Here is a 26,614-nt window from a genome sequence, read left to right as displayed (position 1 = left end):
ATACCGAAATGGCATGCATATTTCTGTAATGTATGCAATCTTTTGATATTCAAGGATGTGAAATTATGTGATAAATCCAGGGTTACCAATGACTTACAAAATATTGGTAGAAAATATTCACATAAAATTTATCAGCAAAATTGCCACATCATCTAGGAATTTGCATAATTTCCCAAATCCTGTATAGTCATTGCTGAAATCCAAATATCTCCCTCCCATTGGGCTCAGCAGTGTTAAACCTGCAGTTGCTGATAAACATTAATATAAATGCATGAGATTTCTATAATGCCTGCAACCAGATTCAAGGAGGGAGTAAGTGTCCCCTCTTGGCCCCATTGCAGATACCTATAGTAATGACACTTGATGTTCTTTTCCAGTCACTTGTATCTGACTACTAGATAACCTATACTGATTCAAATAATAATAAACTTAAGTCAGTAGTCCTAACTGTGTAATAGTAATTAATTATGCCATACTCCATTTGGTTATATGAAAAAATGTATTTGAAATTACTTTGAGAAGTGAAAAAGGCCTGTTTTCCAGTAGACACATTTCATGATTTACATGTCTAGTGGGATTATAGACCTCATGAGTTCTTATTTTACACAGTTTTAATTATTTTCATAAGCATCACATACACCTACTGTGATAGCTGCGATGACACCTTAGCAACAATTACAGAAAATAAGACTAGCGTTAGTGTGTGTGTGTGTGTATTTTTAATTAATTGATTATGACCTAATATCTTCTCACTTTGGAAGAAATACTTCAGCTATAGACTACCATTATTGCTGAAGTCACATCATCTTGCCACTTCAGCTAGCCTTTGAAAGGTTTTGTTAATTTTTTAAATTTGTCATTATGAGCTTCACTTTATTTAATGAAACAAGGAAGTAATTATTTGGATTTGGTGCTTCTGGTTTTGTATGAGAAAAAAAGGAAAGACAACAGTGCTATTCAAATTTTCACACAAATTTAATTACAAAATCACAGTCACGTGGTTCACATCTGTGAAACTTAAGCATAAATAACTTAGTGCTGAAATATATTTGGATACGTGTCTAGTACTAAAACTTTCAAATAGGAACATTAAGTAAATAGTGATGAAAGAGGCTCCCTATGTTGATGAAAATGAATGTGAAGCTAGTTACAGTATAAAACATAGATGTTGTTGTGTGCCAATAATGAACTGATTCTATGCCAAATTACAATAATTTAAACATTTTCACTGCAGTAACTGAATAACAAATGCCCTCCAGTTAAGATTTTTAATGTTCAGTAGGTTCCAGTAGAGGTTCTCACAGTTAAAGAATAATTTTTTTAAAAAATGAGGCATATTTATAAACTAGTCATACACTAAAGGAAGACTACGTGGCTATGACCGACATTTATGGTAATAATTACAGGCTCCATGATATGTAGACATATGAAATATCATAGTGCTAAGTCTTAAGTGTCAGTGTCACATGAACATACCACATATATTCCACTTTCATCATTATTTTAGTATTCATATTCATTTATGATGAGCTGCCAATTACTTCGGCATCCGTCTTCTGCATGACTAGTGAAAATCCTTTCTCCAGGTGATGATTTCAAGCAAAAAGGACACTAATATATGTCAACAGCTAGAAATGCACCTCATTTGTTAAATAATGATTTATTCATTTGTTTTACAAATATTTTCCATCTCTTCTCACATAATGAAGAATGACTGAGATTTATGTTTATTGTTCTCACTCAATTATGCTGCTTCAAATAGTCTTAACTGTCATCTGATGCCACTCTCACTCATCACTTACATATTGTATGTCACTTATAACTGCTAGTTGACTCCTGCTTAGGCACACCTATGGGCATTCAGAAACAGATTAAAGCACATACTACAGTTGTGAGACTGTATACTATAGCTATCCTTCTCTTCACACTGTTCTAAAATGACTGCCTTCGCAACACTGCAACATCGATGAATGATAGTCCCATCCTCTCACTTTACACAGTATTAGATATCTATTACACTATCTATTTACACAGTATTAGATAGTTAGTGTTGCATATAGACCACCACATTTTCTTTTTAAACGCTTTCAGTAGTCTTCCTCTTACATGTCTTGTGAGCATACATTTGAGAGTTCTTGGACTTGCGTGATTGAATACTTGTTAGCAGCAGTTGATTGATTACACAAGATTGACTGAAAGTCTGATAGTGACAATGTGTAAATAAACGGACACTGATTTCCATATTCAAACTTACTGTGAAAAACACAAATGCAAATCTTCTACTGTACTTTGCTTACTGAGCACAGACAATTCAACCGTTTCTTGTTGCCTGCCAGTGAATTTCAGCCTCATTTCATTTTTGTGTATGTAGCTACAAGCAAACAAAACAGATCCATTGCAACTGATCAGCTTACTTTTTGCAGTGACACTGCTGTGAATCTTTGGCTGTGAGTTAATATGCAGGGAAGATAGGATTTTTTTCTCACAGTTTTGTGGTATTATGATTACTGACCAAAGTTGCTTGGCTGGATGAATTGTCTGGATCCTTTATTTGCAAAACAGTGGCATCAGCATCATAGAGACCTGTAAAAGATAGATATGTTACAATTAGCTGTAATATTCTCAAATTCTTAAACATACTGCTCCATCCTTGCACTCTGTGACAATAATAGGCTGCTGTTAGTGCGGGTGTGGTGGTTATAAAGTACAAGACCAATTGCTGATCCATCTGACATGTGCTTTTGTGATGTGAACTTTTTCCAAAAATGAAAAAAAACCTGTAAGAAGAACACATATCTATGGCACCCCCTGCATACTCTCTTCTGTAGTACGCTAGTTCTACACACTTGTTTATCAGTGCTCTAAATTTCATATTTTGCCACAGTTCATTATGAGGAATTCTGGATTTTATAACTAGTTGGGAGATATTTTCCTTTCTCAGGCACCAACATATGAAGTATCAGGTTTATTATAAAGAGAAAAATAATTTCAGTGAATATCCAAGTGGAAAGGCATGGATGTCAAATTCCTGAACTCACAAAAATTACAATGCTTAGATTTCAGTAGTTATTAAAGAGACCCATATTCTACTTGTGTTCCTATTCTATGGAATTGTGTGATTCTAGTTAACACAAACAGAAACATTTGAATGTGATATTGTTTCAGAGTACCCACCATGCAAAATAGTGTGAAGTTCTTCCTCTGTGGAAGAGCACTGTGTGTCAGTAACTCCCAGTACATCTGAAACATCTGGTCGCAATCTGTGAAATACACAGTGATGACCACGACGGCTAAGATCAGCTGCTAGAGCTCTGATACCTGCAACATTACAAGTGAATACCAGTGTTCCATCTTCTTCTTTCAGATTGTTGGACTGATTAAGCAAAGAGTATTTGAAATATCTGATAACATGTCATATCCTCCCAGAAAATATTAATGTGCACTTCAGTGCAGCGTCATGCAAAAATGATAACAGTGACTAAAATTTATTTTTTCAAGCAGTTCATTATAGCACTTAATTTGTCTTTAAATGTATTCACAAAATTGCATGGAAATGCTCTGCCTTTTACCTCATTTACATTTTGTACTGTAAAATAAAAGTGTAGGTTAGTATGAAATAAGAAAGTATTGCAAGCAATCTGTATTTAGGTTATTAAATTTCATATAAAAAGAATAGTAAAGGTAAGAAACAACTGCCTACACCCAGCATAATATACCAAGAATAAAATCAAATCAGAAAGGAATCACCATGATAAATGTTTCGATGGTGATTACAATAAAATATATAGTCAATTCTGAAGTTAGTAAAACTGGGATGGGTTGGATCTGTGCATGCTGTGTGTGGATGCTAGAAGACATGGCCACTGTTCGCAAACAGCTAATTGTGTTTTTGGCTATGGTCAGCCATTTTGAACCTGCTGCTTCAGGATGTAGCAGTGCCACAGACTGGCATGTTGCATGAGACACCTCAAGTGTTGATTGTTTCACCTATTGGCTCTGCTGACAAGGCACCTCACAATGTGCCCAATGTAGTGGATCTGCCCTCACAAGAGGATGGGTGGCAGGTGGTAACATGTTCATGTCACTTGAGGTGGAGGGCCAGAAGGAAGGTTGGCTGTCTGGCCTTGCCCATCTCCCTGTGCGTGGGGTCCTCCAACAGGGCCTGAGCAGGCACACTAGGGAAGGGGTTTACTAATTATTGGGAGCACCACCATTAAGCACATTATGGAGCCCTTTAGGCATACAGTGTTCAAGGTCAGAAAGAAAGCCAATGTGTTCTCAGTATACCTGCTGGGGGGCCTCATATGAGATGTGGAGAAGGTCTTGCCTACAGCTATTGAGCATTCAGGATGCAATTGTTGGCAAGTTGTGGCTCACATCACCACCAATGATGCCTGTTGTTTGGGTTCAGAGGCTACCCTCAGCTCATATAGGCAGCTGGTGGAGGTGGTGAAGACTGCTGGCCTCACTCACAGTGTGCTAGCAGAGCTCACAATTTGCAGCATTGGTCCCAGAATTGATTGGGATCCTTTGGTTTGGAGCTAACTAAAGGCTTCATTGTCTCTGTGATGGTCTTGGCTGTGGGTTTCTGGACCTGCATTATGGGGTAGAGAATTGTAGGACTCCCCATGATAGGTCAAGGAAAGCAGCTGCTTGGGTAGCTCACAGATAGCAAAATCAGACCACATTCAGAGTGAAGACACTTTGACTATCAAAATTTTATCATTAAATTTTCAATCTATTCATAATGAAGTTCCTGAAGTTACTGCCCTTCAGGAAGCTTCTCACATTCAAATTATTCTCGGGACTGAGAGCGGCTGAAACCAAAAGTAGAAAGCTCTGAGATATTTAGCAATTCATGGAATGTGTATCAAAAAGACAGATTAGATGCCACATGGAGAGATGTGTTCATTGCAATTGATAAAAATATTGTTCTAGAGAGTTTGAGTTTGAATATTATGACAGTGAAGTTATCTGGTCCCTTATAACAGGTCTCATAGGAACAAAGTTAACTGCTGGATGCTTTTACTGGCCATCCAACTCCACTGTGATGGTTTTAGAGTCACTGAAAGAAAGCCTATGGTCAGTAGTGCAGATATCTGCAGCTAATGCAATGTTAGGTGGGGGTGACTTTAAACTACAGATTATTGAGTGGGATGACTGTGGATTCATTGCAGGTGGTACAGACAGACAGTCCTGTGAAGTTCTTTGGGACATGTTTTCCAATAACTGGGTTGAGTAGCTAATTCAACAGTCCACATGCTATGGATATATTTTAGACTATATAGCTACAGACAGATCTGACCTAATTAGCTCATCAATATAGAAACATGGATAAGTGACCATGATGTCATCATAGCAATTTTGGTTACTAAAGTTCATAAATCAATTAAGAAGGCTAGTAAAGTATTTCTGACAGAAAGAGCAGATAGATAATTGCTAGCATCCCACTTGGACAATGAACTGACATCATTTAATTCCAGTACAATGAACATAGAGGAACTATGGATAAAGTTTAAACAGACTGTAAATCATACTCTGGAGAAATATATGCTGAGAAAGTGGATTAAGGACAGAAAAGATCCACCACGGCTTAACAAAGAAACTCAAAAAATATTGAGGAAGCAAAGGCTGTTGCACTCTTGGTTCAAAAGACAATGCAAAAATGATGACAGGCTGAATGTAATAGAAATTTATACATATGTAAAAATATCAATGTGGGAAGCTTACAACAACTACTACCATCATACCTTAGCATAAGATCTTGCCGAGTACCTGAGAAAATCATAGTCTGTGTAAAACTGGGTCTAAGGTTTCTATTCAATCGCTCATTGATCAGTCTGAAAAGTCAGTAGAATACAGAAAAAGTAAAGCCAAAATTTTAAATTTGTCTTTTAAGAAATCATTCACACAGGAGAATCTTACAAACATACTGTCATTTGACCATCGCACAGGCTCCCACATGGAGTACGTAATAATAAGCATCCCTGGTATAGAGAAACAACTGAAAGAGTTGAAAGCAAATACAGTGGAACCTGTCTATAAGAACATTCAAAGGACCTTGAAAATTATGTTGTTATAAATGAGTGTAATTGCAACAGAGATTTATATTTCCAGTCTATTGTGGTGGCAAATGGAAAAGACCAAGTTCATCTGGCTTTGTTTTATTTTACATACAGTGTTCACTCTTAAGCTTGCTTGAATACAGATGTACAGCAATATATCAAGTACTCACCAGATTTCTTTACTTAGGAGTGAAGTACTGTCATTTTATTCTGCTGTCTATTTGACCCACAGTTAGAGAAGTTATTAATAAAAACATAGTAGAAAGAACTGGGAACTCATTTCTGTGGAGTTCTCATTTTGGATAATACTGTTCAACTGCCATTACATTTGCTAATGTTCTGCTTTGGTTTGTTCCCCCCAACATTTGGCAATAAGAAAAAAAGGACGTAGTAAACAGTCTGTAATGAACCAAATGTGATCCTCATAGTAAATGATTTATCAGACAGTGCAGCTGTGATAGCAATAAATAATTCCCATCAATCAAGTTTAGCTAAGAAGGTGAAGAACAGTTTCATAAAATAATAAGTGTTATACTATCTGAGATAATTTACTGGATGAACAATGATTAGAGGTTTAGTAATGACACTCAGGAGAAGAGAGTTTGATTCTTCTCTCAAAATATTCTTGTCATTCTTGTGACACTATGAATCAAGTTTTCGTTTACATCAGGCAGAGACAATTAGAATGGATGCTGAGAGAGGGAATGTCTACCATCTGGGCTCAAAGTTTATTGTACTGGGAAGGGAGAGTTTGCTTTATTGTGGAAGACTATCACTGATTAACACTTACAAATGTTCTATTAGGCAATACAGCAAAATTCTGCACTTGGTATTCCAGAAAACATGTACTTCACAAAAAAAATCAAAATTACAAAAACTAAGTGAAGGCAGTGCAGAACATTATTAGCCATTAAAAAAATAAACTCACTATAGTAGACGATATTCCCCTCTCTGATGGCAGTAGCAGTGATACAACCATTGATAAATACAAACCATTGGGCACTAAATTTTAATGAATTCTTTCTATCAGTAATTATAATAATAATATACCAGCAGTTGAAAATACAGGGAAAAGCAGTTCCATTAGATCTACTTAAACAGGTTTGACATACTCCATCAGCAGACATGTTTTGCCAAATCATCTGTTAAACAGATCACAAAAATCATTGGGCTACTAAAAAGCAGTAACTCTCCTTGTTATGACAGTATTTCAACTCAAGTATAAAAATCTTGTAGTCTTGTGCTGTCTTGACATCCATGGAATTAATTACTTTGTAATCAGTCAATGAGTCAAAATATATTTCCTGAAAAACTGAAGTATGCTGTAGTAATACCCATTTATACAAGTGGAGATAAGCAAGTGAGGACTAATTTTAGTTCCATGTCCTTCCTTCCTGTGTCCTCAACATTTTTTTGGAAGTGCTGTGTCTTATAACATAGAAGCACTTTTCTGCCAATAAATCATCTAAGTTAGATTTCTGGAAAGGCTTGTCTACAGTGTAACAGCTTACAAATTCTGTTCTGGTAGAACTAAATAATAAAAAAATCCTATTGCCACTTTCTGTGAACTTAAAAGGCTTATAATTGTATAGATCATGTAAATCTCCTAGGGAGGCTAATATTTTATAAGGGTGCAGAAGTTCCCTTTTCATAGCTGGAGTCATATGTTAACAACAGAAAACAGTCACATTAAGAAGTGCTATCACATGAAAAAACTAAATTCAGATTGGGGGAAACATTAAATATAGTGGTAAGCAAGGTTCAGTGCCAGGCCTGCTTCTGGTCTCAACCTTCATAAGTAATTTATATGGGATGTTGGAGGTCTCAAAAACTGTCATGTTTGGTTATTACACAAGAGTACAGAAAAAGAGCTGTCCATAATAGACACAGACAAGAGAAATGTGGAACAGAGTTACAAGTGGTTCAATGTAAATTTTTATCCTACGAACATTGTGGAAAGAATAGATTGCTACTCGCTGTAAAGATGAGACACTGAGTTTCAGACAGGCACAATGAAAAGACAGTTTCATATTAAGCTTTTGGCCAAAGCCTTCATCAGAGAAGAAAATCACACATGCTTTCACAAAAGCAATCACTCCTCACAAATACATGAGTGCTATATCTGGCTACTTAGGCCAGACTGAAACTGAAATGTGTTTAATGGGAGTAATAATCCATAGTGGAGTGGGGAAGTGGGAGGAGTAGAAGTATGTGGGTGGGGGAATAGGGAACAGTGCTGCCTGACATAGCATGCAGGGACTAGAGGTGGGAGACAAGGCTATCTGGTGCAGTGTCAAAGGCTATGGGGGAGGGAGGAAAGGGAAAAAAGGGAGTTGAAAGGACAGGAACAGAGAAGGAGAAAAGATCGTTGGGTGCATTAAAAGAGAGCAGTACACAGTGAGGTTGAGGGGATGTGGGTTCGGAGGAGGTGATAGGATAGAGAGGGTGAAAACTTAGGGTGGAGGGTGTGGATATAGGAAGTTGCCATATGTTGAGGTGGGATGATTTTGGGAGTGGAGAATGTTTTGTAAGGATAACTCCCATCTGCACAGTTCAGAAAAGCTGCTGGTGGGGGGTTGGATTCACATGGCCTGGGTTGTGAAGCAGTCATTGAAATCAAGCATGTTATGTCCAGCTGCATTTTGTGCAACAGGATGGTCCACTTTGCTCTTTGCTATGTTTTGGCAGTGGGCATCCATCCCAGTGGACAGCTGTTTGGTAATTGTACCAATACAAAATGCTGAGCAGTGATTTCAGCAGAGTTGGTACACAACATGGCTGCTTTCACAGGTGGCCCAGCCTCTGATTGGGTAGGATAAGCCCATGACAGGACTGGAAAAGGAAGTGCTGGGTAGGTGATTTGGGTAGGTCTTGCACCTGGGCCTTCCACAGAGATATGATCTCTATGGCAAGGTGTTAGGGTTGAGAGTGGCGTAGGGATGGACTAGAATGTTGTGGAGTTTCGGTGGGTGACAGAATATCACTTTAGGAGGGGTGGGAAGAATCCTGGGTGGGATGGCCCTCATATTGGGGCATGATGATAGATAGCCAAAGCCCTGATGAATCGTTTGTTTCAGTTGCTACAGTCTGGGGTGGTATTGCATGATGAGCGGGGTGCTCCTTTGTAGCTGATTCTTGGGGGTGGTGGGAGGATTTGGGGTATGTGGTGATATGGGATGGGAAATCTGCTTACAGACTAGGGGACAGTGTTTGTCTGTGAAGGATTTTGTGAGAGCTTCAGCATACTGCCATCACTGCAGATATGCTGCACCTTGGTGGTTAGGATGTCTGTGAGGGTGTTTTTGGTGTGGAATGGATGGCTGCTGATGAAATTTAGGTACTGTTGGTGTTTGGAGGGCTGTGGACAGAGGTGTGGATGGAGCCCTCAAAGAGGAGGAGGAAGAGGGCAACAGCCAGGAAAGTGGCAAGCTGGGTTAAGAAGGACCAAGTGAAGTGGATGAGAGAGGGGGTTGAGGTTGTGAAGGAATGAGGATAGAGTGCCCTGGCCCTGAGTCCAGGTCATGAAGACATCATCAATGAACCTGAAACAGATCAGTGGTCTGTGGCTTTGGTAGGTAGGAATGTTTTCTCTAGTTGGTAGAATATTTAGAAGAATGGAAAAAATGTAGATGTCATGGAAGTGATAAACTATGGGAAAAATGCTGGAAAAACAGCAACATTGCTTAACCTTCATTACACCAGAATTATGTGAAAATATTTTTGTAGAATGTATCCATTCATAAAGCTCAACCATTTGTCCCCAATCCTATGTGCAGCTTTAAATACCAAAAATTAGGCTCAGTCTACAAATATGGTGAATCTCGTACACTTCTTCTGAAATGTATAAACTGTTTTGGTGATCACATGATCTACCACAGAAAGAGCAGAGTTCATAGTGAGGAAAGAAACATTCAGGAACTGAAGGTTACCAGAGGAATCCCCTATGGTGAAGCTAAAACAGCTTTTATAGCACTGCAACCTTTATCATTTGTTACTACTTTTGCAGCAGCTCTTCAGAAACCCATAACCAAAAGTAATGCCTCAATACAAACTCCGACATCAGAATCGAGTACAAATACCTGCACCTGATGTACCTGTAGATGAAAACAACACATGGCTCCAAAACCATTCTGTAGTCATCAATGAAAGTTTTAGAAACTGATCCACATAAAAAGGCATATCAGAGACCCAGTGAACCATCACCTTTACTAATACATCCAACATCTCCAATGAGTAAGGAAAAATGCACAAAAAAGCCAATCAAAACAAAAGAAAGTACCAGGTAAACCATCAGCTCAGCAAGCATTTTCCCTTCTGATGATTATTTTAGTCTCAAAGACATTAATATACCATGGAGAAACCAGACAGCACAATTCAACCTTACATTTCACCTGACCTCCTTTGTAAATCACCCCTGCTGAGAGAGGAGGAAAATACCCACTAAACAATGGTACCCACAGGGGATTCCATACTGAAGTGGAACTTAAACAGATTCAGATTGCATCTAGAAGAACTGAAGCTCTTGGATAGGAGAACTAATATTTATCTGCTTACAAAAAACTAATTTCAATGTCACTGGCAAACCATGTGCTAAGTGCACTGTTATTGTCAGCAACAGATACCACTCCCCATCAGTCCCACTTACCATGGACATACACGTAGTTGCAGTGGAAGTTCTAACAACTATTAATATCACAAAGTGTTCTCTATATCTTCACCACATGATTCTCTCAATGAAGATGCACTCAAAGAGCTTTTCAAGGAACTCATCTATCCTTTCCACGTATTGGGAAACTTTAATGCACACAGTGTACTATGAGGCTCAACTATCACATGCCCTAGGGGTTGAGTCTTTGAGAGACATATGTCACTCTTGAATTATGATCAGATCACATGTTTATCTACATCTGTAGCGTCTTCTTCAGCAACTGACCTTTGCTTCTGCTCTCAAGCTCTTGTTGACTACATTCAGTACATGGTGGTCACAGATTTGGATTCCAGCAAATACTTTTCAGTGTAGATCCACCTGATGAATAATGCAGTGATAAAAGGAGGTCACAAAGGTGGATGCTTCAAAGGGCAAACTGCAAACCTGTCACCTGGCTCAGATTCATTGATAACATCTTTGTGATCTGGGCTGAGGCTGAGAACATCCTATTCACATTTCTCCAGAACCTAAACACCTTCTCCTCCATTCCCTTCACCTGGCTCTCTCAGCTCAACAAGCCACCTTCCTGTATGCCAATCTCAGCCTCAAAGATGGCTACATTAGTACCTCTGTCCAATGAAACCTGCCAACCACGAGCAATACCTCCAATTCAACAGCTCCAGCTGTCACCCATTCCATACCAAGTCATGGACCAGCCAGTCATGGACATCAGATCTGTAGTGATTTGAAGTCCCTCTCCAAATATACCAAGGGTCTCAATGAGGGATTTACAGACTAAAATTACACTTCTAGCTGTCTACAGAAACAGAAGTCCTGTGCCTTCTCTCTCCAGTCCCTTACTCCCTCCCTTATTCCCACTGTTCAGCCATCAAGGAGCATTCCCCTGATAAACCAGTACTTCTCAGGACTGGAGCACCTGAATCACATTCTCTGCCAGGGTATTGACTACCTCTCATCATGCCCCAAAAAGAGGAACACCCTACTCACTATCCTTCTCACTGTTTCCACAGAGGTATTTTGGCACCCACCGAACCTACACAACATCCTTGACCATCCCTACTCCACCCCTGCTCCCAGCCCCTTGTCTCCTGGCTCGTATCACTGCAATAGACCTGAATGGAAGACCTGTCCCATACATCCTCACACCACCACCTACTTTGGTCATGTAACATGCGTTACCTATCCCATCAAAGGCAATGCCACCTGTGAAAGCAGTCATGTGATCTACAAACTAAGCTGCAACCACTGGTCTGCTTTCTACCTGGACAGGACAAGCAACAAGCTGTCTGTCCACATGAATGGCCACTGATAAACTCTGGCCAAGAGTCAACTGGGCCATCCAGTTGCTGAACATGCTGCTTAACACATTGTGCTTAACTTCCATGACTGGAATTCTGGTCTGAGCTAGACTTTTTGTTGAGCCTGTCTGCAAGTCTATGTGTCATCCTTACTGAAAGTAGCAATTTAACCTTTTCCTAATATTGTTGAATAAGTATTATGTTCTGTTCTATTCTATTCTGTTCAGTGCAGTTGTTGCCTGACATGACTATATTTTTACAGGATGCCATGCCATTGTGGGATAGAATATACTAGTGTAGTATTTGAGTGTGCTGTGTTGTCTGTATGCATGTGACAGGTGCACATTTGTACATTTCTCACAAATGTCACTCATGTGGCAAAGAGTTGAACCCAAGATTAGCACAGTGATAGCCCATGACATGTTGTAATTTATGTTAACACCAGAATATCAAATTAGGAGAGTTATAAAGGATAGAAGGAAGATTAATGATGATGAGAAAGGAACAATTAAGCTGAAATGAATAGGATACTAGCAAGTAATATGAATGAATAACTGCATCAAACCAATGTTTGGGTTTATAACCAAAATATTATTTATGATAAATAATGAAAGTCATTTTCACATAAAATAAGATATTCATTACCCAGATATGACGTATATATTGTCCATGTGGTATACGAGGTCTGTTCAAAAAATTTCAGAACATTTGTAATTTCACACCAATGGTGTGTTGAAGCGAAATGTGGTTGGCATACCTGCACATGGCAGTGTTAAATGTGTAACTGCCAGAAATTTCATTGTTCAGTGCTGCATTGAGCAGAACACTGTGTTGCAATGTTTACAAATTTCACAATGGCAGAGTTAGAGGAGCAGCTCATCTGCATTAAATTTGGTGTAACACTCAAGAAAACTTTTATAGAACACAGAGAAGTACCAAATGATGCAGGAAACCTGTGGTGATGAGTACTTAAGCTGTACTTGGTCTTACAAATGGTTCACATGATTTAAAAATGGCCAGACAGAAATTAAAGATGACCTTCATTCCGTATGCCCTTTGACATCTACCAACAATGCTCTTGTCAGGAATATCAATGAAATTATGCATGCCAATTGAAGACTGACTGTCCGAGAGATTGCAGAAGAATGTAACATTTCAGTTGGATCATGTCATGAAATCCTGATGAAACATCTTCGAATGAATTGTGTTACTGCCAAATTCATCCCACGGTGCATAAGTCACGACCAGAGAGACCTTTGCCTCACTACCTGTGAAGAACTTTTAGATTGGGCAAATGAGAAAGAGATGTTCCTTAAGAGAATCATAATTGGTGATGAGACATGGGTCTATGGTTATGGTGTTGAGACCAAGGTTGAATCTTCACAATAGCTTGGGAAAGGTTCTCTAAGAATGAAAACAAGCTCGTCAGGTCGGGTCAAATGTCAAAGTCACACTGATAGTTTTCTTTGACTTTTAAGGATTAGTTCATCATGAGTTCATGCCACAGGGTCAAACTGTTAATCAGTGGTGCCACTGGGACATGCTGCAATGTCTGCAAGAAAATGTGAGAAGAAACGACCTGAAATGTGGTGGGACAATTCATGGCTCTTTTGCTTCACGATAGTGCACCCACACATTCATACCTGTTGGTGTGTGACTCTAGCACAAAAAGTGAAATCACTGTACTGCCACATTCTCTGTGCTCTCCAGACCTATCCCCTATGGACTTTTTTTATTTCCAAAGTTGAAAACCCCATTGAAAGGATGAAGATTTGCAACGATAGATGAGATAGAAGAAAATGTGCAGATGGTACTTCGTGCAATTCAGCAAGAGATGTACTAAGACTGCTCCCAGAAGTGGACACAGTGTTGGGAATGATGTATTAATTGTGAAGGAGAATATTTCGAAAAAGACCATGCACAATAATTAAGAGAAAAGAATAGAAAATTTTTGTGGACAAAGTACTGGATTTTTTGAACAGATGTCGTATACATCTAAGTCTAATATACAGGGTGTGACTGCTGTTTTATGTGTGCTCCATGCACTGTTCCACTGTAGGGGAGTGGTTGCCTTTCCCTTATTTTACTTACTGCTCAGTCCAGAAATTACCATTATTGTTATATAGAGTGTAGTTATTTATTCTGACGGAGACTGATTAACAGTATTTCCACAGTTATAAGATAATAAATTATGTATATTTAGAGAATAAAAAAAAAAAATTGAAGAGCATATCTCATTTTCCACTTCTTCCATAAATAAGTTGAATATACACTCCTGGAAATGGAAAAAAGAACACATTGACACCGGTGTGTCAGACCCACCATACTTGCTCCGGACACTGCGAGAGGGCTGTACAAGCAATGATCACACGCACGGCACAGCAGACACACCAGGAACCGCGGTGTTGGCCGTCGAATGGCGCTAGCTGCGCAGCATTTGTGCACCGCCTCCGTCAGTGTCAGCCAGTTTGCCGTGGCATATGGAGCTCCATCGCAGTCTTTAACACTGGTAGCATGCCGCGACAGCGTGGACGTGAACCGTATGTGCAGTTGACGGACTTTGAGCGAGGGCGTATAGTGGGCATGCGGGAGGCCGGGTGGATGTACCGCCGAATTGCTCAACACGTGGGGCGTGAGGTCTCCACAGTACATCGATGTTGTCGCCAGTGGTCGGCGGAAGGTGCACGTGCCCGTCGACCTGGGACCGGACCGCAGCAACGCACGGATGCACGCCAAGATCGTAGGATCCTACGCAGTGCCGTAGGGGACCGCACCGCCACTTCCCAGCAAATTAGGGACACTGTTGCTCCTGGACTATCGGCGAGGACCATTCGCAACCGTCTCCATGAAGCTGGGCTACGGTCCCGCACACCGTTAGGCCGTCTTCCGCTCACGCCCCAACATCGTGCAGCCCGCCTCCAGTGGTGTCGCGACAGGCGTGAATGGAGGGACGAATGGAGACGTGTCGTCTTCAGCGATGAGAGTCGCTTCTGCCTTGGTGCCAATGATGGTCGTATGCGTGTTTGGCGCCGTGCAGGTGAGCGCCACAATCAGGACTGCATACGACCGAGGCACACAGGGCCAACACCCGGCATCATGGTGTGGGGAGCGATCTCCTACACTGGCCGTACACCACTGGTGATCGTCGAGGGGACACTGAATAGTGCACGGTACATCCAAACCGTCATCGAACCCATCGTTCTACCATTCCTAGACTGGCAAGGGAACTTGCTGTTCCAACAGGACAATGCACGTCCGCACGTATCCCGTGCCACCCAACGTGCTCTAGAAGGTGTAAGTCAACTACCCTGGCCAGCAAGATCTCCGGATCTGTCCCCCATTGAGCATGTTTGGGACTGGATGAAGCGTCGTCTCACGCGGTCTGCACGTCCAGCACGAACGCTGGTCCAACTGAGGCGCCAGGTGGAAATGGCATGGCAAGCTGTTCCACAGGACTACATCCAGCATCTCTACGATCGTCTCCATGGGAGAATAGCAGCCTGCATTGCTGCGAAAGGTGGATATACACTGTACTAGTGCCGACATTGTGCGTGCTCTGTTGCCTGTGTCTATGTGCCTGTGGTTCTGTCAGTGTGATCATGTGATGTATCTGACCCCAGGAATGTGTCAATAAAGTTTCCCCTTCCTGGGACAATGAATTCACGGTGTTCTTATTTCAATTTCCAGGAGTGTATATATTCTGGGTTTGAGAAACCATTTTAGTATTCTACAAAATGATATTAATTATAAACAAGCTTTTCTCATAGAGTTTATAACAACCATTAGTATTTAACATAGAGTAGCATATCAAGATTACTGTTTGGTTTTTAGTACTAACTGAACAGTGGATGAATTATTGTCTAGTTTTTAGTAGTAGCTGAACAGAGGACAAATATTGTAAATAGACAACAAGCAGCTTTTTTGAATGCAGTGGATATTCTGTTGATTAAATAAAAGGAAAGTATGGTGAGTGTCTTAGTTAAATAATATACATCACATTGTTGAATTATAGTTCATTATTAATGAACAGCACAAAAGGCATTCTATGTGGAGGCAACTTTAATATAATGTATAATTTGAATCTCTCTATATCTTTGAGGGTTAAAACTGATAATGTGAGCTGTGGAACATAGTGTTTGAGCAGGCTACACAAATATTACATAGATTTGAAGAATGCCCTGCGTGATGATCTCAGATAATTATGTCTCAAAATGATTTGCAGAAAGTAGTAACACTGTGTGGCACCAAAACAAAGTAATTCTCATGGTTGCAAGCATCTGCTTTAATTTCAGTTTCCTGTATTTTCCATGTGTCTCTGCACTGCTATTGAAATATGCTTTGTATACCATAAAGTATTTTTCATTATCATGTGAGTGAAAGAAAATATTTTTAGTTCTATGTATGTAAATCAAAGAGGGTGATGAGATGATTCTCAGTCTAGATGGCACAGAAAAAAATCTCTTTAATTTATTGGTCTTATTAGATTCCTGAATTACATTGAAAAAGAACCATGAAGGGTATGAAGGTGGGAAAAGAAAAGAAAAAGAAACAGTGTTTTCTCCAGATAATAATTTTTCATCATATTAGCCAAACACACTGACTGCCTATGTCTTTCATTCTCGTAATTAATTTCTTCAGTTTTTATTTCCATGGCCATAATTTATTCTACGCACACATACACACACACACACACACACACACACACACACACACACACACACACACACACACACACTAGCATAACATATTTAGACTGAAATTTTCGTAGAAGTGTCATGAGTGAATTTCCATGTATAAAACAGCTCAAATGGCCAATTACTTTATCACTGAGTTAGTGTGTCAAATATTTGCCTTTAAGTGTGTAAGTGAGCAAAATCCTAGGAAAGGTTTGAAATTATGCTTTGTTTGCTGGAAGTTGCTAAAACTGGGCGAATATAAACAGGACATTTTGCACTCCATTTTAACCAAAGTGCAGTTTTCATGCATCTAAATGTTTTTGATATCAAAACATCTCATGAGAAATGTGACGTACAATTATATAATTTTGCAGGCACATTCTGTAATATATGTAGATGTTGCCTGCAAAGTGTATTGCAAATAGAGTTCATAGTAAAGAAGTAATAAATTAAAGTTTTATTGCATTTTAAGCCAAAAGTAATGTTTCACACATCTAAATGTTTACAATTCATATCTCCTGAAATATGTTTTGTACAGTGATGTAATTTTGCAGGTAAAGAAATTCAGTGGTATATCTGGATAATGTCTGCAATTTGTGTTGTAAATAGAGTCAGTAGTGAAGAAACAACAAATTAAAATCAAATAATGGAAACTCCAGTTTGGAATATCAACAATATAATAAAAAAGGTAAATAGCTACTCACTGTAAAGATGACACATTGAGTTGCAAACAGGCATAATGATAAGACTGTTACACGTTTAGCTCTAGGGAAACACACACACACACACACACACACACACACACACATTCATTCACGCAAGTGAGCACACCTCGCACACGCATGACGGCCATCTCTGGTAGCTCAGACCGGAATACTTCATGTGTGTGTGTGGCGTGCTCACTTGTGTGAAATGAATGTGTGTGTGTGTTTTACCTTTTCTGGAAAAGGCTTTGGCTGAAAGTGTAACAACTTATGCCATCTGCAACTCAATGTGTCATCTTTATGGTGAGTAGGTATCTTTTGCCTTATATTGTTAATAAATTAAAATGTCATGCATGAATGGTGAAAATGTAGTAAGCAATAAATCCTTTTGCACTGATAATTTTGTTCAAAAAATGGTTCAAATGGCTCTGAGCACTATGGGACTCAACTGATGTGGTCATAAGTCCCCTAGAACTTATAACTACTTAAACCTAACTAACCTAAGGACATCACACACATCCATGCCCGAGGCAGGATTCGAACCTGCGACCGTAGCGGTCGTGCGGTTCCAGACTGTACCGCCTTTAACCGCTCGGCCACTCCGGCCGGCGATAATTTTGTGGAGGTAAAGGTTTGAAATTATGTGTAATCTCTGCTGGAAGTTGCTAAGTGTTCTCATTCTCAAATACTGGATGAATGAAGTCAGTTTCTAACTGTACTACTTGTCTTATTGTGTTAAATTTTTAAAATAAGATTATACCTCTTAAGCAGTACATTTTAAAGATTTAAATTCAGTCAATAATTATATGAAATATTGAGAATATAATCTTTGTTGCTCCTAAGTTGCAACTGGTTCTGGGATAGCATTTTAGTAATATAGATAATTGCACAAAATTTGAGAATTGTAAATTCTATGCATATCACTCTAATGTAATGCAATAAATACTGGTAGTGGTAATTTAAGCAGATCAGACTAGGGGGATGTTTTTTGCATCTCTAATATACAAAACCAGGCAATGATGTCATTAGATATTTGAAACATACCTCTTGCTGCTGTGAAGTCTGCATGCTGGACATGCTGACAGTCAATCACAACCGGCAAATTTTCTTCAGCACAATTGGCACTTGCTTTGGCAACAGCATCTCGTAGAAAATCAACTGCTGGGAAAAGCAGTCCAGCTCCAGGTCTCACCAGCAAATATTCAGGACCAGCTGGTGGACACTGAAAATAGGAATTGCATTTTTATAACAGTGAAAAATTGTTGCATACAGATACAAATATTTCAAGCTCTGTATTAACAATTTTACAAGTTGCCAAGGATGTGCTCTGTGAACTATGTTGGTGAAAAGGAGACTGGAACTAACTGCTCTTGTTTCATTGGTTTGTTTATCAAGAAGAAGAACCTTTAGGAATGTGAAATTAGTCAAAGTATACCATTAACAATAGAAACAACTCTCATAAACTTAATATGTACACTAAGTTAACAAATTTCTGTCACTGTACTGCTTAGTATCTTTTGTGGCTATACAATATAAATGTAAAATTATAAATATCAACAAAGTCACTATTAAAAAAAACTTCATCCTCAGTTGTATTAAATAGCTGCTGTTTATCTTCCACTGCAGGGCCTATGTGTTCCTGGTCTGCCTATTAATTCAATGAGTTCTTTCAAGACAAATTATTGAAAGTATTTGCTGTGAAAACAGTATCAGTAGAAGAGAGATACTTCCTGATTGAAGTTTGGGGCCAGTCAAAGAGACATAAAGGATGGCTCTGATGGTAGGCAGTTCCCATGAAAGGCAGAGATCTGAGCTTGAGACAAGGTCAGATACAAAGTTTCAACTCCCAGGAATGATGAAATTTAATATATCTGTCAGACTATAGGAAAGATGAAAATATGAGTCTAAGACAAGATGCAAAAGATATAATGAACTGTAGAATTTTCAGAGCATAATTCAGAAATTTAGCAAATACCATTCAACTACTGAAGCAAACGTATATATCAAAACTGAAATCTAAGGATTTACTACCCTGAATAATTTTCTGTCAGTCAGTACTGATTTCTGCACCACAATATGTGATTTATAAAATCACAGACAAATAATTGATGCACAGTACAAACTACCACTTCTGAGTTCCCTGGCTTGCTCACTTCATTGATGATGACTTGTCTTTTAGTGAATAATGGAGTGGATCATCATTTGTATTATTTGGTAATTGGTTAAATGGAGTTCAGTAAGCACAAGAAATAGATACATCATTATTAGTTTATTGTATCCCTTGTCAAGAGCTCTGCTTAAAAAAATTCATTTTTCATTACTGCTTCAGTCTTGTGTGGCATATCTTATTTGTGAGTTACTGTTCAATATTCTTCTGACATGTGAACATAAAATTCAGTACACTACTTGGCTAACTTATGATACTTCCTCCAACTGAGTGTTCACAACTGGGAACATCTGTAGACTCAAATTTAACAGCTCCCACATGGTGCGTGCTCATAAACAAGCAACCATAAAACTCATTGTTGAGCCCAGAGATGCTAAACCATATGTTACCACTACTCACAGTAATTGTATTTGTTCTTATAGTGATCAAGATACAGCAACAGTGACCTCACACACTTTAAAATGTTTCTAAAGAATTACAAACTGCGTTAGTATTCTTTTTTCTTCCAAACAGCTAGAAATGCTATTACTAGTATGTGAAGAAATGAATTAAGATGTTATTACTGGTGTGTGAAGAAATGAATTAAGATTTCTCATCAGACAGAAATGGGCCAAAAATCTTAGGACTACATTTGTTCAACTTCATGTCAGTTTCTCAACATTTACAATAATGGCATAATGATCTAGTGACATAGCCAATGAGTAATCAGTTTCAGATTTAGTGTTTTATGATGAAGTGTTTACCAAAGCCACAATGTAGAAAGAAAAGGTAAAATGACCTATGCAATGGCGTTTTGTAGTTGAGCATTCATTAACTGAGATCAGTAATGCACAGAGGCTTGCAACATGCAGTTTCCACCAATGGGACATTCACATGATGAACGTCTTGAGATGTCAGATTTAAAATGATGATTGGAAGTCCCTCTAACTGTGATATGTGAAACGTGATTTAATTTCTGCATTAGAAAATACCACACCCTATTACAATCATTACATTAAAGGCATGTTATGGCTTATGACAAATTTGCAAAGAATTTGCATAGTGTTCATGTTTAAGAATAGATGAACTGGTGGTCATGATGCTGAAAAATTTTGACAATTCTCAATTATTTAGCCATCCACTATCCAGTACAATCACAACAACATTTAGCTTTAAACTCCTTTTAAGAAACAGATGACTGTAATTTGAAGGATCAGAAAAGTAAGTTGGAAGCAAAACTAGTATATCCTGGAACCACAGATTATTACTGCAAATGTATAATGTAGAGAGTAAAGTAAATCTCCATTAGTTAAATGCAAAAGTACCTTTTACCATCAACAAGTAACAGTATACGCATATAAATATTAAACTGTACCAGTAGTAGATAACCAGTCAACCAAGAGCTCAAGACCGTGACTAAAAAAATGGAAATGTTCATCAAATAAGGGATTATCCCATGGATTGCAAAATTTTTGTACAGCCATTTAAGAACAAAGGCAGAGCAGAGTTAAAATATTTCTTTAATAATATGGTATACTAACATTTACAATAATTATTTATTATGTCATGTACAAATACACTGTGAAATAGCTATTTCCTTTTGCTGTTGTATTTCTTCACTTATTCTATATTTAAACATTAATCCCCATGAATAGGTCAATGGAACAAATATGTGAATAGATAATTTCCCTTGAATAGAAAAAGAAAAGGGGATGAGGGTGTGCTTCATTATAAGTCATTGTCTGTCTGCATATTTTGAATGCCACTTCAATTGAAATTCTTATATCTGAGTTGAGTGATCCATTGCCCTTTCTGTTTTTTACTACATTTCATGAGCATTTCTTCTTTTAGATGTACATTTTATGTAATATCTAAAATATTCAGGCTGATCTGATGCAGTCTAACAAACTTGTCAACAAAGTGCAGTGCAAGAACACAGTCAATAAAACCGAAAAATTTCTTGGACTTTGCAACACAATTGAAATAAAAGTCCATACAGTAATAAATACAATGTGCTCTTTTTGGCACACAATTACAGGAGGAAATTAACTAGTGTATTATATGCCAGGGTTGGTGGTCATGTGTGTGTGATGAGATGTGTTTGCTTATGTGTATGAATGGTGTGTGTTCTCTTTTACTGATGGAGGTTGTGGCTGAAAGCTTTGTGCAATTATTTTTTAACTGTGCCTGTCTGCAACTTAAAATGTCTTCTTTATGGTAAGTAGCTATCTCTATTATATTGTATTACAAATATGTTATGTTCAGCAAATTATTCACTGAGTGAGCATCCAGTCTTTTTTTTAGAGATAACTGTAAGCTGTTAGTTCCAGAGCCAGAGTGCAAATACTTCATGTAAAACTCAGGTTCCTAATGGCTTGGAGAGAAAACAAAACAAATGCAAATTTCTTTTCCTCATGCAAGTCAACATTCACTGTAATAGCTATAAATTATTAGAGGTAGAACACTTTTGCAAGATAAAAAATGATGTGTTGTGTCTCAGCACATTGAGTTACAGAAAATGAAGTAGATTTTTTATAGCTAATGAGTACATTCTGGCAGCTATAATGTAGAGAGGTGGGACAAAAATGGGGTTGCAGTATCTATCGGACAATATATAAAACTTTGTAATACAGATATAAGGTCATACTCTTCTGAATCATATGGAGAATTTAGTTGTAAAAGACTGATCAACCAGAATATCATAACTGTTAGTTTGTTTAGATCTCTAAATGGTGATGTTAATTTATTTTTTGAGAAATTTGAACAAAAAATGAAAAAAATTTTAAAACTCACAGCAGATGTTGCAATATGTGGTCATTTCAACATAGAATTGACAGGCTCAGGTAGGTCTAACTCAAAAACATATTTAAACCTCTTCAGATCATTAAATTTATATTTTACAAATGATAAACCTACATGTCAGAATGCCTGTTCAGACAGTATTATAGTTAATTTCTCAGGATACGTATATGCTGTTAACATAGCAGAGGAATGTTCCACAGATTGATCCACTACACCTCATGTACCTTCATGCACAGTAAGATACAGATTATGTGGCTGCAGACAAGAAGTCAAGCATGACATGGGTAGAGGTCAGAAAGAGGAATGTTTTAAGTTATGCATGGACTGCCTCAGAAATGCAAACTGGGACTTTGTTTATGAATATGATGTAGGTATTTAACCTGCTGAAACTCTTTCTAATAATTTCTTTCAGATATCTATTGAGTTATGGTACACTTGCTTACCACTGAAAAGTACTAAAACAGTACTAAACCAAATGGAAAATGTAAAAATGTTAAGTGGTACACTGATTACATCACTGGTATCAGTGAAAAGAAGGTTCCACTGGACAAAATGCATAAAAAGAACTACAAATGTGGCACAGTGTAGTATGGTACTTTTTATGAAGAATGCCTGAAATATAAACAACATTATAAAACCATACTTAAACTTACCAAACAAGTTGCGCATGAAAATTACATAGAAGGAATGCTGAATAAATGCAAGGTTCCTTTGGATATAATACAACAAGAATTCAATTCTAATAAAATCTTCTCAGTTTTCAAGCTGCATCAGTTCAAATAAAATTATTGAGCTTCCGATGGTTGTTTCCACCATTGTTATCAGGAGTAAAAACCACTGACCAACTGGGCTGGCACAGTTTTATGCTTACATAGGCGCAATTGCAGCCCCTGGCATCATTCAGTCAGAGATGGCCAAAATAAAGTATGTGTGGAAAGTGAGTTGGGCAGCTCATAGCAGCTCCAGCCTGCCCCGGGATCGAGTGATATAAAGTGGCACGAGGGGTCGGCGCCACTTTTGAAACTGTCATTCCACCTTCCTAAAAGCGTCAAGCATCTGTCTTTGGTCCCTTTTGATATCTAAACTCTGCCCCACACTTAGTTGAACACATCAGCAACTAATATACTTGCTAATCATCTTCTTAGAGGGCATGAATTCCATTGGGATCAAAACTGCTACACAATAAAAACGAAAATATTCATTGTTTGCAAACCACTTGCTTTTGTTATGGATAAATGTCTAGAATTTGGAGTTTTTCCCGACCAGCACAAAATTTCAAAAGTTATATCTATACCATATACTAAAAGGGGGAAAAGCATCTTCCTGAGAACTACAGACCATGTCTGTTGTTGCACTCTTATCCAAAATATCTGAAGCAATTTTTAACAAAAAGCTTAGTAACTACTTTGAAAAAACATAACCTTCTTTCTAATAGACAACATGAGTTTCAACAAGGAAAAATACCACTTCCGCAGTTCTTGAAATTATTTGTCAGACATTAATTGCATTTGAAAATAAGAATGTGGACCCTCTTGAGCTATGCAGTTTGTGTAAGGCATTTGCCTGTATCCATTTGTCATCTTACTAGTCAAACTACAGTATTATGGAATAAATAATACAGCACTAGCATAATTGACTCTTATCTAAATAATGGGAGAAATTAGTGTTAATTCAAAATAGGCATTGTTCCATAAAGAAATCATGTCTGCCCTTGTACTATTCTTCTTCACTGTTGCAATTAACAATTTGCAACATTATGTTGAGCTTCAGGCAGTTATCAGTGATGTGGATGATACAGTTTTAATCACCACAGATCAAGATATGCCAAGGTTGCACCAGAATTCACAGGACACTCTTTCCTTAATGCCGAGCTTGTTTTCATCTAAAAAAACTACTGTATAATCCAGAGAAACCTCAGCATCTGCAGCTGAGAGTAGCTAAAGACATAGAATCAAAATCTGTACACGTTGATCCCAACAAAACTGGCAACCCCACATTAAAAATGTCTGATATCATGGGTGTCCTGTCTCATTTGGAAATTAGCTAATCTAGTAAGTAAAAAATATCTTAGGGCAGCTTACTTTAGACTTTTTCAGTCTTGCATATGTTATGGGCTGTTGCTGTGGGGTCACTCATGTCATGTCAGTGATGAACTACTAATTGAGAAAGAGGTGCTATGAATAATGTGTAATGTCAGTCGAAGGGAGCACTACTGTCCTTTATTTGCTAAGATCAAAATATTGACAGTGATAAGGCCTGATCTACAGCTACATCTACACTCTGCAAACCAACTTGAAATGCATGTTAGATGGTATGTCCCATTGTAAAAGTCATATTTGTCCCCAGTCCATTCATGTACGGAGTGTGGTAAGGATTATTGTTTGAATCCCTCCATTCTTGTCTTCATGATCCCTATGTGAGTATTATGTATTGGGTTGTAGCATATTCCTAAAGCCATCATTTAAAGCTGGTTCTTGAAATCTGTTTAGTAGCCTTTCTTGGGTTAATTTGTGCCTATCTCAAGAGTCTGCCAGTACAGTTTTTTCAGAATCTTGGTAACACTCTCTCATGGGTCAAACAAACCTGTGACCATTTGTACTGCTCTTCTCTGTATATGTTCAATATTCCATGTTAGCCCTATTTGGTACAGGTCCCACACACTTGAGCAGTATTCTAGAATACATCACACAAGTGATTTGTAAGCAATCTCCTTTATAGCCTGATTACACTTCCCAGCATTCAACCAATAAACTGCTTTATCCGCAACTGAGCCTATGTGATCATTATATTTCATATCTCTACAAAGTGTTACACCCAGGTATTGTATGAGTTGAGTCACTGATGTATAGTCATAGGATACAACATTTTTTTTCATTTTGTGAAGTACACAATTTTACATTTCTGAACATTTAAAGCAAGTTTCCAATCTTTGCTTATAAAGATCTGACTGAATATGTATGCAATGAAGATAATCAATTTTTGACAATATGATGTATCTGGATAGACAAAAAAATCTACTCATCAAGTGGCAACAGGAGAACACACACATACAAAAAAGTTTAACTTAGAGCCACTGGCTCTGAAAGCTTGCATATCTTAAACCTTTTTGTATGTGTGTTCTTCAGCCACCACTTGGTGAGTAGATTTTTTTATCTATCCAATTACATTATACTGATTATTTCTGCAGATTCATTCAGACAATACTTCATTATAGATAACCGCATCATCAGGAAAATTTCTCAGGTTATTATTAATATTGGCTGCAAGGTCATTAATATACAACATGAACAGAAGCACTTCTTGGGGCACACCTGAAGTTACTTCTACATCTGCAGATTACTCTCCATTCAAGATAATGTGCTGTGTCCTCCCTACCAAAATGTCCTAAATCCTGTCCTGAACCTTTGACAATAAGTGTAGGTGTGGTACTGAGTCAAACTGTTTTCGGGAAGCAAGAAATACTGTATCTTCTTGACTACTTTGATCCAATGGTTTCACATAAGAAAAGTGCGAGTTGGGTTTCAAATGACCAATGTATTTCGAATCCATGCCAGTTGCTATGGATGAGGTCATTCTGTTCAAAACACCTCATTTTGTTTGAGCTCAGAATATATTCTAAGATTCTACAACAAACCAGTGCCAAGGATATTGGATGGTAGTTTTATGGATCACTTCTATTATCCTTCTCATAGATGGGTGTGACCTGAGCTTTCTTCAACTACTGGGCACAGTTTTTATAATAGATTATAGTTAGAGGAGGGGCTAACTCAGCTGCATATTCAGTGTAGAATCTGATAGCGATTCCTTTGGGCTCTAGAGTTTTTTTCAGTTTTAACAGTTTCAGCTGTTTCTCAATACCACTGACATTAATTCTAATTTCACTCAGCTTTTAGAGGCACAGGAATTAAATTGGTGCAATTTTCCTGCATTTTAATTTTAAAAGGAACATTTGAAAACACAGTTAAGCATTTCAGTTTTTGCTTTGCTACCGTCAATTTCAGTTCCTGTCTTATTCATTAGGGACTGGACACTAACTTTGGTTCATGATTTTAAAAGTAACTTGTACAACTGGTTAACAGATAGTCCATTCTACAGTTCATGGCCACACCTGGATTGGATACTTGTAGTTCAGAAATTGAATTTTAAGATTATGATTGCAATTCTGCACATTTGGTTAATGTAGGATAAATAATTTGTAGATGTAATGTGAAAATTAATTAATATAGTGATTGATATTGTAGCTATCATGTCATC

General features: G+C 38.0%; 1 protein-coding gene across 2 annotated transcripts in view; it reads right to left on the bottom strand.

The window, feature by feature from the left end:
- Positions 1 to 956: 956 nt before the first annotated feature.
- The window catches only part of LOC124594910 (sodium-independent sulfate anion transporter-like), a 292,649-nt gene continuing 266,991 nt past the window's right edge, over positions 957 to 26,614 (bottom strand). For both annotated transcript variants that reach the window (XM_047133390.1, XM_047133391.1), the window contains exons 10-12: positions 18,457 to 18,634; positions 3,175 to 3,318; positions 957 to 2,583 (exon numbers count right to left, since the gene is read on the bottom strand). In XM_047133390.1, coding sequence (XP_046989346.1) covers positions 2,483 to 2,583; positions 3,175 to 3,318; positions 18,457 to 18,634 — 423 coding nt within the window. In that variant the 3' untranslated portion in view covers positions 957 to 2,482. The remainder of the gene's footprint in view (positions 2,584 to 3,174; positions 3,319 to 18,456; positions 18,635 to 26,614) is intronic.

The sequence above is a fragment of the Schistocerca americana genome, chromosome 2 (genome assembly GCF_021461395.2).
Source record: "Schistocerca americana isolate TAMUIC-IGC-003095 chromosome 2, iqSchAmer2.1, whole genome shotgun sequence".
Classification (NCBI taxonomy): Eukaryota; Metazoa; Arthropoda; class Insecta; order Orthoptera; family Acrididae; genus Schistocerca; species Schistocerca americana.
The sequence above is the reverse complement of the archived record's forward strand: the minus strand, read 5'-3'. Positions and strand labels throughout refer to the sequence as shown.